This window comes from Xyrauchen texanus, chromosome 3, assembly GCF_025860055.1.
Source record: "Xyrauchen texanus isolate HMW12.3.18 chromosome 3, RBS_HiC_50CHRs, whole genome shotgun sequence".
Lineage (NCBI taxonomy): Eukaryota > Metazoa > Chordata > Actinopteri > Cypriniformes > Catostomidae > Xyrauchen > Xyrauchen texanus.
Genome location: NC_068278.1, coordinates 56,024,959 through 56,044,552, shown reverse-complemented (window position 1 = coordinate 56,044,552; position 19,594 = coordinate 56,024,959). Strand labels below are relative to the sequence as shown.

General features: G+C 37.4%; 1 protein-coding gene across 2 annotated transcripts in view; it reads right to left on the bottom strand.

Moving 5' to 3' along the window:
• Positions 1 to 3,640: 3,640 nt before the first annotated feature.
• Positions 3,641 to 19,594, bottom strand: part of nipbla (NIPBL cohesin loading factor a) — a 73,707-nt gene continuing 57,753 nt past the window's right edge. For both annotated transcript variants that reach the window (XM_052096092.1, XM_052096084.1), the window contains exons 35-45: positions 19,288 to 19,536; positions 19,011 to 19,101; positions 18,631 to 18,804; positions 18,003 to 18,193; positions 17,327 to 17,434; positions 14,679 to 14,879; positions 14,399 to 14,545; positions 13,734 to 14,098; positions 9,192 to 9,366; positions 8,836 to 9,012; positions 3,641 to 5,206 (exon numbers count right to left, since the gene is read on the bottom strand). In XM_052096092.1, the coding sequence (XP_051952052.1) occupies positions 4,838 to 5,206; positions 8,836 to 9,012; positions 9,192 to 9,366; positions 13,734 to 14,098; positions 14,399 to 14,545; positions 14,679 to 14,879; positions 17,327 to 17,434; positions 18,003 to 18,193; positions 18,631 to 18,804; positions 19,011 to 19,101; positions 19,288 to 19,536 (2,247 nt within the window). In that variant the 3' untranslated portion in view covers positions 3,641 to 4,837. The remainder of the gene's footprint in view (positions 5,207 to 8,835; positions 9,013 to 9,191; positions 9,367 to 13,733; positions 14,099 to 14,398; positions 14,546 to 14,678; positions 14,880 to 17,326; positions 17,435 to 18,002; positions 18,194 to 18,630; positions 18,805 to 19,010; positions 19,102 to 19,287; positions 19,537 to 19,594) is intronic.

The following is a 19,594-nucleotide window of genomic DNA, read 5'->3' as shown; positions in this document are numbered from 1 at the left end:
GGGTATAAAGTGACAAATGATCAGGATTTTGATATGGTATAATGGCACGGTTGAAAGTCATTTGGGATTGAAACAACATGAGGGTGAATAAATGATGACAGAAGTTTCTGATTTGGCTAATGTACTAAATGCTGGTAGCTTAAAAACACCCAAAAAGAAGTCTCATTTTCATAAACTGACATCAAATTTTCAAGCTATTTATAAACCCAACGGTCTATAGAAATGGACATCCACACAGGATATTTAGGGTAAAATTGTATCACTGATAGAGTGATTAGTGATAGATCTTTGTACTTTTCTTTTTTTACAGCAGGAAATATGTTACATAATTAAAAATGGCAGCATAAATTGGTAAATGGTCTGCGCTTACATAGTGCCTTTTTTTAAACTTAGAGGTTCAAGAGAGCACTTTATACTGTGTCCCAATCACCCATTCACATCCACTCATACACCAATGACGGCAGAGCTGCCATGTAAGGTGCTAGCCTGCCATTGGGAGCAACTTGGGGTTCAGTGTCTTGCCCAAGGACACTTCGGCATGTGGTGTCGTGTGGGCCGGGAATCGAACCGCCAACCCTGCAATTAGTGGTTAACCCGCTCTACCGCCTGAACCACACAATATATATAAAACTAATATATATATATATATATATTTTATACTTAAATCTAAATTAACCCTGTTAATGTGTGTTGATGCTCTTGAGAGTGAATTTGACCTTCAGCTTCCATGTCCTGGTCAAAACGCTTCCTCAAAATGAGGCTGGTGGTGATTCAGGAGGGGTAAAGTACTCCAAAATTCCCATTTAAGTTTGGCTCTTTTCGCCCACTTTTCAAGATCCAACGAAATTCTGTCCTTCATCTTTTTTATTCAGAAATATTGCAAATAACTGTTTTATATTGACCGAGTCAAATCAAATCACAAAGTGAAACAAAATAACAGATGGCAATGTGCAATACGATTGTTGTATACTGTTACAGAAATGTTGGAAAAATAGGGGTTGTTGATACTATAAAGAGTTTGGATTTGTGAACCAGAGCACACACAATTATTGTAAAAAGAGTGATTGAAGCGCATGAAACCAGAGATGTAGAGTGTGGTCATGATCTGATGTCTAAACGTTAAGGCTGAAACGTGAACTCTCCTGAGCTGTAACACACACTCCTGTGTCATCAAACACACCACACAGGACATCATTAATATACTGACTTACAAGAATCAGCCTTGTTAATGTAATTACCTAAACATGATGAACAAAGGCCCAGGTCAGGCGTTACAGCAGTTAATAGTCATTAGCTGTTGTAAATCTGTAATGTGAGAGACTTGTAAGAGCACAACAGTGGGGTTTTACAGGTAATACGTCATTCATTTTCACCTTGTGAATTTTCACCTTTCAAGACAGACCTGCTGTGAGCTCAGACGTGTTAAGTGATGGTATACGCTTCTGTAGAAGCCATAAAACAATGTTATTGTGGTGTGTCCCTCTTCGGAACACTGTCGGTAGGTACTCACCACTGCTGACTGGGAGCACCCCACGAGCCTGACCGGACCCAGTTGTCTGTCTGAACAATTTCACCCTTGTCAAAGTCATTCAGGTATTTTCTCCTGCCCATTGTTCGCTTACCATCTAATCTACCCAAACATTGAGTGAGTGGTCATAATGTTTCGGCTCATCAATGTATTTCAACATCAACCATGTATTTTCATACAGTATCTTGTAGCGTCTCGTAGTTATTTATTCAGTTACGTCATTCGCAATGCTTAACACAGCTAACCAAATGACTTGTCCATTACGTAACTGCAACGTAATTTGATGACCAAACTTTCATCGTGCAACGTAACTGATTACGTTGTGACAACCGGAAAAATTGAATTCCTGGATAGCCGCAATGTAACATTGGAGCGCTGCCAGTCCGTTATGACGACATAGTGGCAACGTCGAGGTTCAATAGTTGTTTGTAGGTAATTTTTACTTTTAATGATTATTCGATGGACGAACATACGGTATTCTAACCATGGGCGTAGACGGGAAATTACTTTTGGGTGGGCCTCAATAAAAATGGATGGGACAAGTTTTTGCCCAAATGTTTTTTTTTTTTTTTTTTTATCAAATTTTTCTTAACACCATAGAAGCAGCACATTCAAACAGTCCTTTCACACTTTCAGAATTCAGAATTTATGCATTTTTAAAACTATTTTATAAATATGTGAAGTCAAAGAATAGTCTCAAATATTCTGGGTGGGCCCTAATTTAATTTATGTCCTCATTTGCTTAACATTAAAGGCTATTTTAACAGTTGTGCGTGTGAATAACAAATGCATACTAAAAAAGTTAATTGTACACCAATTATTTTGACCGAGAACAGAGAAAAAAATGCAACAATAAAATAGAGACCTATTGCAACGAAATTACAACGCTTAATGAACTCTGTGCTCATGTTAAACTGTACTTAGACCAGTTTAACACCTAATGCCTTGAATTACATTTGCTAATTTAAAGCAATTTTAAGGATAAATATATAAAAAAAAATGGTTAATGACTTAATTACAATATAATCTTCAGATCTACATATTTATTTTTTCAATAAATAATTATATTACAGCAAAAATGTAGTGTGCTGTTATATTACAGTATGTATTGTGTATTTCCCATCCATCACTATATTAAAAGATTGTTTATGTGTATCATGTTAAATGTTTTAACGTCATCATAACTCATTGCAAAGTTATTGTGGTTTCAATTTGTTGTTGTGTAAATACTGTATGTAGGCACTTGATTCATGCACATTTTGTGGATGTCTCCCATCAGATCTAATTCAAATAACTGTTTGTTTGTTTACATGTATTCATTTGTTTGTTTTTTTTACTTGAATTTGACATGCAGGCTCTTATTTACTGTACAAATAATTAATCATCTGAGACTGTAAAGCAAACAGATACAAATGATGCATAAAATACTAATTAGTATGTAAACATTTTGTTTAATAATGACACATTTTGTAAGATTGCATGTCCACTCAGTCATCCAAATATTGTACAATTGTTGTACAAAACTTGAATGATAGCAATTATTAAACTGATACAACTCTAATCAGTTATAGATATGCAATTTTATTGTACTGTTTTTATTTTTTGGATATCACATAAAATATAAAAAAGTGGAATTGGAATAGGTCAAAGTGAGGCACATACAGTGGAAGTGAATGGGGACAATGTTTGGTGGGTTTAAATGCAGTAATGTGAAGCGTATAATTTTTCTAAAACCCGTTTATTAATTCATCTGTAAAACTGTTGAAATCATCATTTTAGAGTTTGTCATCATCATGGCAACAAAGTTGTAAAATCGGCTATAACTTTAAAAATCAGTAAAATAATGTTATCACACATATTGTTTACATCTTGTGGCTGTACTTTTGAGTATTTTAACATTTACAGATTGGCCCACATTCACTTCCATTGTAAATGCCTCGCTGCAACCCACATTTTAATTTTTTTTTTTAAAGAAGGGGCGAGATGAATTTTTTTGGTAATCAATATAATGCTGTCAATTAAGCTTAACCATAACCCAGAATATTCATTTACACTTACCGGGTGAAATGCGATTATCAGTGATATGTGATTTAATGCAATCAGCCAATAAGAACATGTTTGATGTGTAATAAACATTTCAGCAGGGTTTTTGGACCAATCAGGTTTCACTGTGTCTAATGGTTGGGCTAACAGTCTTTGAACACGGCTTCCTTGGTTAACCAGATACATTTCATTAATTTGGCATAGACCTAGATATTTTCTTTCTTTCTTCTAACAAGCTTTCAGTTTTCCTAGCTATGGAAATAGAGCGGCAAATCAGACTTCTCAAGCTCGCTTGCAAGGAGGCTACCTGAAGATATTCCAGGCTTATGCCAAGATATCCTTAAACTTATCCGGCTAACAAAGACACTTTTGAAAAACAGATGCCTGTCGAATGCAGCACCGCACTGATTGAAATACCGACTGAGCCTATACGAACAGCCGTTGTGCAGCAGTTAGCACACGTCCGAGACACAAAGCTGTCGTGCAACTAATCTCTTCTATACCTGTCAATAAATGAAGTAGTATCTGCAAAAATGAAGTCTAAGTGAAAAGGAGTAGAAAGTTGACAGACTGAGTCTTGCAAGTAAGAGAAGTAGAAAATTTATTGCAGTATTTGTTCCATCAGAGGCATGTGGGTCCCTTTATGCTGAGCAGGGCGACCTGTTATCGCAAAATCTCCTTCGACACAGCCCTCCTCACAGACACTGCATGCTATACACAATAAATTACAGCCACACGGTGCTATCGTACAAAATGGACAAACAGCTTAACAGAAAGAATTTTCATCAGCCAGTAAAGGAGCTAAGCTATAGAAAGCCGTTTGACTCTTAAAAATCCAAAAAAAGAGAAAAAAGTAAAAACATCAACAAACTAATTCTTTCAACATTCAGTATATATTTAAATTTATTTTATAGATATAAACAATATTTTTATGTTAAACTATGATACACTGGGAGTAGAAATCAAACAACCAGAAATCTGCTGCACAACAGCGAAGGAGCACCCATACAATGTTTCTCCAAACATTTTATTCCTGTGATACGATGATGCACCCTGGCGCGGCGTCTTTCTGCTGGAGGGCAAAATGTTACCACGAGACCCAGAGTGCATCAGAGAGAGAAAGAGTCTTTAGTGTAGAATAGCCGCTTGGGTTTGTTTGTGTGTGTGTGTGTTGGCTGACGATGACCCAGGAGATATTTGGCTGATAGATGGTATATGGAGAGAGATGGTGTTGGAGATGGGAGGTGTGTGTGTTTTTGTGTATTATTAGCTGGAGTTCCTGTCCTTGGCAGCGTAGAGTGCACGTAGAGTCTGAGCAACTTTGTGGTTGAGCTTGTTGCCACTAGTGAGTGTAATTTTTTTATAGATTATATCAGTGTCTTTGATGGTGTCCACCCAAGGTACCAGCTTGCGTCCGTCACGCCGCTTGGCCTCAGCCCAGGTGCTGGAGTACGAGCCCGCCATCCAGTGGATGCTGTAACCGTCGCTGTTCCGCTGGATCACGCGGGCTATCTGCGGCCGGTCTTTGTATTTGGGGCAGTGGATGGCGATTAAATCGAGCGCGCTGACAGACTCGCTCATGTTTGCCAACAGCAGGTCCCCCGAGTCTCCCGTGCGCCTTCCACGCCGAGATGCCTGTGAAGAAAGACAGAACGTGAGCCTATTTGTTACCATTCAAACAGGATTTAAAGTTTGGTCGACTCTGACACATATTGCACAAATATTGGCATGCACTTTCTCAAAATGGTGGTGGTGTGGTGGTGGTGTAGTGGGCTAAAGCGCATAACTGGTAATCAGAAAGTTGCTGGTTCGATCCCCACAGCCACCACCATTGTGTCCTTGAGCAAGACACTTAACTCCAGGTTGCTCTGGGGGGATTGTCCCTGTAATAAGTGCACTGTAAGTCGCTTTGGATAAAAGCGTCTGCCAAATTACAAGTGGCTATTTGATTAACTGGTTTTGCGCAATTTTCGAGGGTCAGGTTTTCTAAGCCCACTGGGAAAAAGTAGTGTTTACAAGGTATCACGCAATGTTATTATTGTTAACAAAAATTAAAAGGCAAACAAAATAACAACAAATTCACTGAAATAAATGTAGACACTAATATTCCTGGTAAAAACATCAACTCAAATAAAATTCATGACCACAAATTAATCTTAGTTTTAGATAACTTCATTAAGTGGTGTCATTGGTGTGTGAGTGTGAATGTGTGTGTGTGATTGGGTGAATGGGACACTGTGTAAAGCGCTTTGGTAACCTCTAAGGTTAAAAAAAGGTGCTATATAAGTGCAGACCATTAAACCCAAAAACATGGCCTACATGGCCAAGAGTGATCATTAATCCACATAAAGCTGTTATTTAAATAAATAAATAAATAAATACAAAGTCTGCATGCGCTGCATGTATTTATTTATTTGGTTAGTAGCATTTAATAAGCTGGACAATTACTAAATGAAATTAGATAATTATAACATAAATTGGAATAACAAATAACTTTTATAAAGAAATAAAAACTAAATTCAAAACTGTAATAACCCTGGTATCAGACTGCTACAAAAAGCACCAAAGCACTTCTGAGGAAGAACTAGTTCATGGCAGACCTGCACGATTCTGAATAAACTGTGAATCACCATTTTTTTGCTTAAAATAAAAATCATGATTCTGAAGAAAAACTAAATATTTTAACAAAAAGTTATTTACAAAAAGTGGACATAAGGGTACTAAAAGTAACTTAAAATATAAAGTTGTAAATCAAATGTATAAATTTTAAATATCCACAAGAGGGTGCAACGAATACATTACAAACTAAACAGCACCTTGTAATTATTGCAAAATAAATAAATAAATAAACAATTATAATTCTGTTAAAAAAAGTACAAAAATAAATTAAACGATTTAGCTAATGGTTTCTCACGTGCCAAGTAAAAAGCAAAACAAGCTGAAAAAAGCATCATTAAGAGTTTTATGACAAATTAGTTTTGCACTGGTAGGCAAATATGCAATAAAACTATTTAAAAAAAAAATAATAACATAATATATATATATATATATTAACTTAAATTAAAACAATGTGGCCTTCAGTATCTCTTGTAAAAATTCCTTCAAGCTTTTAACAGAATTATTCAAGAGCCAGTAATTAAATAGAGAACAGAGTGAACAGTGCTTTAAGTGTTTCAGCAACAGTAATTCAACATTTAAAAAATTAGAAAACTTTAAAAAAGTAATTTAATGCAAAATGAAACTATTTGACACTCTTTGCTGTGTGACAGATATGCATTAATACTGATTTGATGCAGTAAGAATGCCAAAATTCCACACAGCTTACATGCATTTAGACATCACGTCGATCTAACACTTTGAAGAATTTGTCCCGTCTGCTTTTACGTTAACATCGGTGTTTGCTTTAATATCTCGTCAAGACAGCGCAGATTTAATCCCATCTGTTCATTTATTAACAGCTATGTTTACATAAATATCGCCTAAAGATTGGTATTTTGATTAAAACAACAGTTCAGAGTCTCGAGCAGGAGCCCTGCATTCATCACAAGACACAAGCGCACGAACAGAAACAAGCATGTGAGTGTTTGAGAGCAGCCGGCTGTAATCAAACAGCTCACGGGTAGCGAATTTAGATCGACGTTAGATCTGGGTAATGCCAGTATTTTTTTTTAGCATCAGTCAGTGGCTATTCAAATATTGAATTGAGCAGAGATTCAGTCACACACCTAGCTAATTGTGGCTACACCCAGCAGTTTGTAAAGCACTATGCGGGACAAATGTCTTTGGCTTTGCATTTTAGTTTATTCAGCATCTCATGCAGGAACGCTGTTTGTAGATGCAATAATAAAGTTTAAATTATCAACATTTAAATTATCAACACCGCCTTACAAATGCATGCCATTGGAACGTTAATATACATTGCAGAATCGTTGTAATTTAGAAATGCGATTGTGTGGGAATCAAGATTGCGATCTTTTAAATGATTAATCGTGCAGCTCTAGTTCATGGTATTACATCTTTGAAAGATATTGAGTTTTGCAAACTTAAGCAGACCTGCATATTGCGCTTTGTTTTCATTTATGTCTGTGAAAAAATAATTATGCATAACTTCTGATGGACAGAAATTCTTGAGCAGGGTTTTCCCTGCATATAGAATTACTAGGCGGCCGCCTCTGGTGGGTGTCTTCATGGAAAACACTAACAAGTGTTGCACTTGGTGGATTGTCATTTGTAACTACGAATCTCGGCAATAATAATAAAAAACAATTCTGTTGTCAAATAGTTGCTTGATGTCATTTAACATAACTTGAGATCATATAAAACTATAATGATGACACGCGAGACGAGATGAGCGCTGCAGCTCGAGTGTCTGATAGAAACACAGATCACAGCTTGGCGATATATCTTTATTTCATCCTTAATTAAAGTTCAAATAATACGGGAGCGTGACATAAATAAGCACAAACTCCAAAACTGTCATTCTCTGTGCGGTCAGAGCAGCTTCAACCAGTCGCGGAAGAGACCCAATCTGAGCGGGAGTCGAGACCGGAGAGATTTAAAGTTCTGCCGGATGATACGTACTCTAAACACGGAGACGCTCGTCTTTCAACCCCCCCCCCCCCCCGTCTGCGTCATCATCATCATGAGATCATCATGATAAGATCAATCTTATGTGAAAAATAACACTAAAATGACAACAATAAAATGTGTGTATATCCAAAACATACATACATATATATATATATATATGTTTTGGATAGACAAGATTGACAAATGCTTATCAATAATACCTCTTATGGCTAAAATGTTTAGTGTTCAGTGACTAAAATGTCAATGACTAAATGTCAACAGTTTTCACTGACTAAAACTACATTAAAAAGCCCAGACTTTGTCAACTAAAACTTGAAAAAAAAATAAAAAATAGGTTGATAATGTTAAAAACTAAAAAGGACATTTGACACAGGACTAAGACTAAATGAAAAAACAGCTGACAAAATTAACAATAGTATTCAGTTGCCAGGTCATTAGTAGTGTATTAACGCAAAGCCAATGTTGACGTGTTTTTAATGTCACTTTTTTGATCAGTATGGTACCACATCCGCCTCATTTTGAGCCAGGAAAAACCTGCTAAACATGACGTACAAAAGCAAACCTGACTGACTGGTTTACATTTCTTTCTAAGTGTGTGGTTCTTAGCCAGAATAAGCTGCAAAGTGGACCTGACTATTTGTTGATAGTCAAACGTCTGTTTTGAGTTGTCTCACCCCCGGTGTCCTCTCCTCTCCGTCGCTCTCCTCCTCCTCTGAGTCAGCTGTGTGGTGGTTTCTTGGGCTTGCTGCTCCCCCCAACAGTGCAGTGATGGCTTTATTCCTCACGTTTGCACTCGTCTCTCCCTCCTCATCCTCTTCATCAGGGTCCAGGTGCTCCATCAGCAACTTAAACTGAGAACCAAACACAGAATGCACAGCATGAATGATCCTTCGTCTGCTTGGCAGACAGCTAGAGATGTACATTTAATCTGTAGTTTCACCAGATCTTTAAACAAACCCCTAAGTATGAGCAATAGTAGTAGTGATGCTTGCATAATGGCTGAAATAGAAAGCTGGCAGCATGTTCTTACATCGAGGTACTGTTTGACGATCTTCCTCTTCAGCTCGTAAGTCACCCCATCATGAACATCATCGTTGTGGAGGAAGTCGATAGTCTGCCTTGGACTGAAGTGGACCGACATCTTTCTGTTCACGGCTTTATCGTATACCTTTGCTGACTCCGTGGGAGAGTATTTCTGAATTTTACTGCATTGAGAGAAAGAGCAGAATACATTCATCTACAAAGAGAACAGCATCGAGAGACGGGTGATAAATTGAATATAATATTTAGCAACATTTTTATTACTATATTGTTTTTAATGTGCTTTTTATTTGCCATTAAGACAGTGTCTTTAGAATAATTTTGTGATGCTTCCTTGACTCCTGTGACCACTTGTGTTTGAATTTGAAGGGGAGGGTCTCTGTTTCGTGATTACATTTACATAAAAAAAATTATAAAATATTTTATGCATTTGGCAGACGCTTTTTATCCAAAGCGACTTACAGTGCCCTTATTACAGGGACAATCCCCCCGGAGCAACCTGGAGTTAAGTGCCTTGCTCAAGGACACATTGGTGGTGGCTGAGGGGTTCGAACCAACAACATTCTGCTTACCAGTTCGGTACCTTAGCCCACTACATCACCACCACTCACATACATCAATCACTATGTCCGTGTGATACTGCATGATATTAAAGTGCAACAAAGTAAAAAAAGATAAAGCACAGAAAAAAAACTGTGCACTGTTTCTCCCAGATGTGATTGAAATTTAATCCACGCACAAATACAATATGTCAAGCAGAATTATCCATTATTTTAGTGGATTACCTGTATTTAAGGAGCTTCAGCTTTTCATCTGTGTTGATATCAGACACACTAAAGTAGATCTGTGAAGCTCTAGTGATTGTATGCTTTTTAAATTTTTCAGATCAGACGATTATTCATTTTAAAGCCACTCGTAACCTGCAATGTTTAAACTCCGTTTTACCACAGCAGCTGATTGACAGGTGAGGGGTGGCCAACACACACACACACACACACACACACACACACACACAATTAAATCTACCTGCCTAATATTGTGTAGGTCCCCCTCGATTTTCACGCACAACAGTCTCTAGAATTTACTTTGAATGGTGCCAAAACAAAAAACATCCAGTGAGCGGCAGTTCTGCGGATGGAAATATCTTGTTGATGAGAGAGTTTACATTTACATTTATGCATTTGGCAGACACTTTTATCCAAAGTGAATTACAGAGCCCTTATTACAGGGACAATCCCCCTGGAGCAACCTGGAGTTAAGTGCCTTGCTCAAGGAAACAATGGTGTTGGCTGTGGGGTTCGAACCAGTGTCCTTCTGATTACCAGATTACCAGTTATGTGCTTAGACAACTACACCACCACCACACCAAAGTTCAACAGAGAATGGCCAGACTGGTTTGAAAAACTGAATCTAGATGACCATGCAGATCACAATGATCTGGGGGTTCTTCAGCAAGGTTGGAATCGGGCAGATTTATCTTTGTGCCAGGAGTGGCATAAAGTCACCCAACAGCAATGTGAAAGACTAGTAGAGAGAATGCCAAGACGCATGAAAGCTGTGATTGACAATCAGGGTTATTCCACCAATTATTGATTTCTGAACTCTTCCTAAGTTAAAAAAATTTCATTTTGATGTCTGAAAAATGTATATGAACATGTTTTCTTTGCATTATTCGAGGTCTGAAAACACAGCATCTTTTTTGACCAGTTGTCATTTTCTGCAAATAAACGCTCTAAATGACAATATTCTTTATTTGAAATTTGTGAGAAATGTTGTCAGTACTTTATAGAATAAAACAAAAATTTTCATTTTACTCACACATACCTATAAATAGTCAATCCAGAGAAACTGATAATTTTTCAGTGGTCTGTAAATTGTTTGCAGAGTTTTGTGAGTGTGTATATATTAGGGCTGTCGATTTAACGCGTTAATAACGTGCGATTAATTTTACAAAAAATTAAAAATTGTTATTACATTTTGCAATTTAATCGCAATGCTTTCCTGAGAAATGCAAGCTTGTAGTACCACCTGTTTACTCCAGAGTGCAGTAATCGAAATTTCAGCTGTGTGAGCAACGCGCAGTTTATATAGTGAACAAAACATTAACAACTCTTCAGCGGACACACAACATAAACGTGCGGTACGTTCTTGCGTTCAAAACACTTGAAGGAGCACAAATGCTAACTAAGGGATCTCAAGATGTGTTTAAAGATTGAGTATTAAACTATATTTAACTTGACACAGTGACCTAAACATTGTACTTTTATGACACAACACACCCGAGACGTGACACAAGCATGTCTGACGCCGGTCGTATGGTCTTTACCTCACAAATATTTAATTACCAACAAGGTTAAGGAGGTGTCCTTTAAACTGTTACACCGTTTTTACCCTGTCAATCTTTATTTAAGAAACATGCTCCCTGAAATAGATCCACTTTGCTCCTTCTGTAATGCTGTAGATGAATCTGCCCCACACCTTTTATGGTAATGTGAGGGGCAGATTCAGCCAAAAGTTTGGAATAATGTGCAGCTTTTGCTGTTTCGGAAGGAAATTGGTAATTGAATTAACCAAAGTGGTATCAACTGATCACAAAGTATAGTCAATATAGGTCAATACTGATGTAAAAAAACAGCACCATCACTATTTAAAAAAAAAAGTCATTTTTGATCAAATCTAGACAGCAGCCATCACTCCAACACCATATCATTGAGTAATCATGCTAAATTGCTAATTTGGTACTAGAAAATCACTTGCCATTATATCAAACACAGTTGGAAACTATTGGATGCTTAACATTGTCTTTGTGTTTGTTTTTGAGTTGTCACAGTGTGCAATAGACTGTCATATCTAAAGGTCAATATTAGGTAAAAAAAGAAACTGCTTTCTCTAGAAACTCATCAGTCAATCATTGTTTTGAGGAATGAAGGCTATACAATGCTTGAAAATGACAAAAAACTGAAGATTTCATACAAAGGTGTACACTACAGTCTTCAAAGACAAAGGACAACTGGCTCTAACAAGGACAGAAAGAGATGTGGAAGACCAGATGTACAACTAAACAAGAGGATAAGTACATCAGAGTCTCTAGTTTGAGAAATAGACGCCTCACATGTCCTCCGCTGACGGCTTCATTGAATTCTACCCACTCAACACTAGTTTCATGTACAACAGTAAAGAGAAGACTCAGGAGGCCTTATGGGAAGAAATGCAAAGAAAAAGCCACTTTTGAAACAGAAAAACTAAAAGAAAAGTTTAGAGTGGGCAAAGAAACACAGACATTGGACAACAGATGATTGGAAAAGAGTGTTATGGATCTAAACCCCACTGAGCTTTTGTGGGATCTGCTAGACTGTAAGGTGCGTGAGAAGTGCCCGACAAGACAGCCACATCTATGGCAAGTGCTACAGGAATTGTGGGGTGAAATGTCACCTGAGTATCTGGACAAACTGACAGCTAGAATAACAAGGATCTGCAAATCTGTCATTGCTGCATGTGGAGGATGTTTTGATGAGAACTCTATTGTAATAGTAATTTTTCATGTTATGTCCTGACTTTACATTGTGATCAGTTGAATGCCACTTTGGTGAATAATATATATATATATATATATATATATATATATATATATATATATATATATATATATATATATATATATATATATATATATATATATATATATATAGTGAGAGAGAGAGATTTTTTAAATTGAGCACTGAGATAACTGTTTTAAAATATAATTAATATTTGGGAACTTTTGTCCACCAAATTGGATTTAGTTCAGGTTAAATGGACTAACCTTAAGAAAACTTATTGATAATCATGAAAACAAGATTATTTGTTTTTCTCATTTTCTCCCAATTTGTATTGCCCAATTCCCACTATTTAGTAGGTCCTTGTGGTGGCGCAGTTGCCGCCGCTTCTGAGACCGTCAATCTGCGCATTTTATCACGTGGCTCGTTGTGTAGGATACCGCGGAGACGCCCAGCATGTGGAGGCTCATGCTACCATCCGCACCCCATTGAAACAATAATAATCATGACCACGACGAGGTTACCCCATGTTACTATACCCTCCCTAGCAACTGGGCCAATTTGGTTGCTTAGGAGACCTGGCTGGAGTCACTCAGCACACCCTGGAATCGATCTCAGGACTCCAGGTGTGGTAGAAAACTAGATTTTTAAAGACATCTAGTTTTTATCACCTCAGTCAACCTTATTTGTCAATGTCCCAAAAAATGAAGGTAAATGTTACCATTTGTTATATTAGTGCATTTAAATGAAAATAATAAAATAGCATTCTTACTTATGATCATTTAGTAAAAACTGTGTTGGAAAATATGGCATGATTGTTTTTTACTGTATTTCAATTCTTGCTTTAAACATTTTAAATCTACTTGGCAACAATTTACTCAAAAAAAATAAATAAATAAATACAATTTATACACTTTTTTTTTTAACAGCAACCATTTTAATCATATATAGGGTTGTGGATTTTCATGAGGGAGATGCGTGTGTGTGTGTGTTACCTGTCAGAGAAACCGTAGAGGTTCTTAAGATGTTGTTTGAGCACCAGCAGTAACAGTATGCCCTGTGATGCTCGAGCAAAGTCCAGGAGAGATGATGTGTCATCAGGGAGACGCTCCATGACAGCATCGGCATCATCAAGGTCAGAATCAGAATCTGAAACAGTCACCCCGGCTTCCTCTGCAGGTTTAGGCTTCCTCACCCGCTGCCCCTCCTCATCCTCCTCATAATCCACATCCTGTTCATCTCCGCTGTTTCTTTCTCTCTCCTCCTCAGTACATACTCTCTCCTTCTCCGAGCCGTTCTGTTGCCTCTGTCGCCCCCGTCTCCTCTTCTTGCTCTTTCTGCCTGGAATCCTAATGAGAGACTAAGCAGAACGCAAAACTTTTACTTCTGAGAGAAAATATTAACAGCATCAGGCTGGATTACACAACACGACTTTTAAAACACAAATTCAGATTGTCACATGTGTTTACTACATACTGTACATATACGATTTTCTGTTAAATGTCAACTTCCAACTAGCGTGAACTATCTTTTTTCTTTTTGTTGTATTTGTTGGCTGAGACTTTAGAGACAACATTGGGAACCTTCAAAAGGATTTGCAGAGCAGAAGGTGCTACACAAAGCCACAAACAGCACAAGCAGAAAGTGTTTGTGTATTTACCTCTTTAAAGGTTTGTAGCAGGTTGCTGCCTGACACAGACAGTGTGATGTCTATATGATGCATGATAAACAGCGGCTCCTCCTGAGTTTGAAAGGGGAAGTAGGCCAGATTATCAGCCATGAACAACAGCATGTTCACCTCCATCTTCTGCTCAAAGAGAAAGAAAAATAAATCGAGAGAAACGAAGATAAAAAGGTTAGTCAATTGTCACTGATGTCTTCATGCCACAACAAAGAGACAAAGGGAGACAGAAAGAAACAAGCAGACAAAGTGTGCTAACCGAGCTGTCGTCGAAGAGATTGAGCAGCGAGATGAGGAATGCTCTTCTGTGTTGCCTGTTTGCACGGACCATGCTGTAGAGGTGGGAACATTGAGCAGAATTGGACTCATCCTGACGGAACCCACGGATCACAGATCCGGCTGAGCGCAAGACAGCCTGCTGCACTTGGTATGACATCTTCATACCTGCTACTGCCTTCATCTGTTGAGATCAATAGAACTCTAATCCATGCTTTATCATCATCTATAATATACTAGAAAAATTACTTAAGGTGCTGTTTTAGCAATTTCAGCCATTCTATTTTCACGAGACTGAGCCGCTGGATTAGCCAAGCCTCCTCTTTCCAAAGCCCCCAACTCCAAAAATACCTAAACGAGCTTTGAGCAGAAACAGTTTTTCAAAACAACAGCTGCAAAATAGCACCCTCAACTGAAAACTGTTATAAAAAACATGGCACACAAATGCATTATGCCTCAATAATTCCCTGCAAATACAATACTACGAAAACAGGCAAAATGATTGACAGGTAGAAAGCAAGGTGAGAAATCTCAAGACACTTATTTCATTAATATCTTTCAGGGAGTAGGAAGACACTTTTCCATGAAAAAAAAATAGCTTACAGCACCTTTAAGATTATCATCTTTCATAAAAATTAAGAATCCTTGCTGTTTACTATCCGTCTTAAATTCTTGGCTATTCATTATTGCAACAAACATATATTTTGAATGCAAGAAAATGGTGGACAGAACTTTGGTCCAAAAAGCACATAAAGGCAGCATAAAAGTAATCCATAAGACTCCAGTGTTAAAATATATATCTTCAGAAGCGATATGATAGGTGTGGCTGAGAAACAGATCAATAGTTACGTCCTTTTTTAATATAAATTCTCCTCCGTGCCCAGTAGGTAGCGATATGCACATAGAATGCGAACAAACCAAAAAAACAAAAGAATGTGAAAGTTAAAGTGGAGATTTATAGTAAAAACAAAAAAGACTTAAATATTGATCTGTTTCTCACTCACACCTATCATATCACTTCTGAAGATATGTATTTAACCACTGGAATTATATGGATTACTTTTATGCTGCCTTTATGTGATTTTTGACACTTTAAAGTTCTGGCCACCATTCACCTGCACTATATGGACCTACAGGGCTCTGATATTTTTCTAAAAATCTTTTGTTTAGCTGAAGAAAGAAAGTATACTCATCAGGGATGGCATGAGGGTGAGTAAATGAGATAATTTAAATGTTTGGGTGAGCTATTCCTTTAAATCACTTTAGTGGGAAAATAAATGCAATGAACATTTATAAGGTGCAATCATATATAAATTAAGCGAATGGTGCAACTCAAACACAAACATCCAGCAGGATGCGCCGGCACGTCCGTCGACCCGAGAGGGTTAAATACTGAATCAATCAGAAGCTCCAGCATTATCATCAGATTATGAAGTGGTTATGACCAACGTCACTGTTTTCATCTCAAAGTGATTAGCTGGAACCCAGTGTTTTCCACACTTCATTTGCATAAAAAAATGAAATTTTTTTTCTCTAAAATGTTGATGCTTTTTTACGCTTTAAACGCTACGCTGTCAATCCCACAATCCCCCTTGTGAGCCTGTTACTAGTCTCTTAAGGGGCGGTCACACATACCTTTGCTCAGCGAAATTCCGCGGGCGAATGCTGAGTGTGTGTGAAATCAGCAGAAAAATAACTGCCAAGCAGCATCTTTTTAATACTGCACTTTATACTCTGGCAGAGTTAAGTTAAAAAGAAACTCAACGCTCCAAAAATATCCATTGTGTATTCTGTATAGCTGTGTATGAAGCACCGCCCGCTCAGAGGTCACTGCCAAACCAAGCAGTGTCCTATTGGTCAATACTGCGAAAGATCGCCGCAAAGTTCACCAAACTTCAACTCCACACGAAAACCGCAAGAGGAAGTTCTTAGCCACCGGTAGTCCATCGTGCAAACTTCATGATTGTGCGTATTCCCATTGAGATGCTCACGGAACTTTGCCGTGCAAAGGTATGCGTGACCGCGCACCTTTATAGGAATTAATAAAAAAATGCCCGATCAGCTCCGCTCACCAGACGCCACTGGACATCCACAGTTAGAGAGAGAAAGCTGCTTCATTTTAAATATGGTGCTGAGAGCACATTCATAAGGGCCGCCATGTTGAGATCATATGACCAGATGAATATTACTTGCTTTATCTCAATAATCCCTTGACTGGATACATTTACTGGTGAAATGTTTTACTCATTGCTCCCTGTAAATTGTGCATTTTTACCATGGCATCAGTAACTGAGAACTTCTGTTTTCGCATGATGCTGCATCTATGCTACTAGGTGACAGTGAACATAGTAATATTTCAGTTTGAGTGCACCTTAAAGATTATTTTTTTAAACTAAATCTTTGAATACACAAAACTGGAACAATCAGGTCAACTAAAATCCATGTTAAGATAAATCATAAAAAAAATATTAGTATTGTTGCTCATTCTTATGAATGTTTCATAGTACATAATGTTGCTTCCCATGGTGCATTATTACACTTACTGCTGCAATGTTTGTGACTAATAGTAATAAACTGGAGTTATCTGACATTTTATGACACATAAAGCAAGGTGTGTGGAATGATGCTCACATGGATAAATCCAGTGTACTTCTTATCAATCTCCACCAGCTGCTGGTCTGCTTTGTTCCTCATGGTAGGCTCTGGGTCCGTCCCCATGGCAATCAGATATGGCACACACTGTGATTGGAAGGAGGAAGGAAAAAGGATAAAAACTCCTATTTGTGTTTTTAAGTTCTGTGCCCAAGGATGTGACACTAACAACGAGGTCTATGCAGCAATCTGCGCACTTTATTTCACATTTTCTGTGCTGATTGTGGGGAAAACTCAAATCTGTGAAATGGATTTAAATCAATTAAAATGTATGTAGTAAAGTGTACTGCATTTATGTTTGTTGATCAAATTATCAAATTAGCCACATATATTTGATGAGAAGGGAGATTTACATATTTAGCCGACACTATTATCCAAAATGACTTATCCCTAGTGCATTTTTTTTATCAAATTCATGACATTGGCGTTGCTCAAAAATCTTAATCTTGGATTTTAAATATAAATAAAATGTAATAAAAACATTGTCATGTAATTTTAATAAGGAAAAATACATAAATTAACTTGTAGGGGATGTGTAGAAGTTTGTGACTGACAGAAATGTGACACTTTCTCATGGTCGCAGATTCTGTGTGGAACACACGATGATATCACTGCCAACTTGAAAATGTCCCTGTAGTTGTGTTTGTGTGTGTACCTGTACAGGGTGTACGAGCCCCTGGCTTAGGGTCAGCGCGATGACATTGAGGGCAAAGTGTCGCACACTGGACTGAGTGTTGAAGAAACACTCTAGCACCTGCTTCAAATAGAGCTGCATGATGGAACTGCTCATACCAGAGGAGATGTCACCCATCTCCTTCAGATCCTCCTGCTTTGACATTTTCTGCCCTGAAGACATAAAAACACAATCAGGCTAAGATTGAGCAAGGAGACAATTTCCCCATTGAGGGGAGACAATTAATAAACTTTGCCAAATGAGCACATTAAATAGCTTATTATTTGAATTTTTGGTTTACACAAACATGATATTATGAAAAAAAGATTTTCACAGAACAGTTTGTTGATAACCTTTCCTCATTACATAAAAAACCTACATTATTACATTTTTTGCCTGATTATTTACAAATTGTGTAATACATATTGTAAACAAATTAAAGTCATAGTTGTATATTAGAGTTATATTTATAAAAGGAAACAAGGTTATAATGGAACATTAAGACTGATCTGTAAATGACAAAATGTCTTAAATTCTACACATATTTTCTGCCATAATCAGCTGCTTGAATAGTGAATCCAGCCATATGAAGCACGGTGTAAGCACTCACACTCTCTGTCGGCCTCCTGCATACGCGTATCCTCCTCCTGCAGGTACATCTGCAGGTTCTTCAGCACCTGGATCTTAAGCGTGATGGAGCACCTCTTATCAGAAAGCAGCCCGTTATACAGAGATTTCACCTCTGGAACAAACATCTGACTTGGGTGCATGATGAACAGGAACCCTGCAGGACATGCAAGATAGAACGTTTCGAGATTATAAATAGAGGTTATAACTGAAGATTTTTGGTGATCGCAAATACCAGAGTCATAAGCATGAGACTTGGAGTTATTTAAAAAGATTACACGGAAGATACTTTTATTTGCTCATCTGACAAAAAAGCACTACTCAGTATTTTATTTGAAATATCTGAAATAAAACGCTTCTTACCCAGCCCTATGATGGCTTTGCACCTGACTTCCTCATCCTCATGATTGGTAAAATGCAGCAATAGTTCCAGAACCTTCTCCTTTATCATAACCTGCCAATAATAAATAGGAAACATAATTTATTAATAATAATAATTATTATTTATTAATAATAATAATTTAATAAATAAAACAAATAAAAGGTTATGAAAGTAAGAACTAAAAAAAAAATGTTTAATTATGTTATATATATATATATATATAAAAATATATAAATGTGTTAGGAAATATGGCGGTACCTTAGTGATGCCCTTGAACTGCTCATAGTCGAAGTCAAAATGCCTGCAGAGAGCTCCCACTGTGAAAAGGGATCTGAGCAGTGCTGCTTTAGTGGCAGCCAGTGCCATGCTATTTGTGCCCTCCTGATGCTGGACCTTCAGCTTAGTCAAAGCCCCATAATAACGGTTAAAACAGGCCCATACAAACTTATAATTATGGGTCACTTTATTCACTATCGCACCCAAACAACTAACACAGTACTGGACAACCTGTAGTAAATGAGAGAGAGAGAGAGAGAGAGAGAGAGAGCACTGAATGATGAAACAA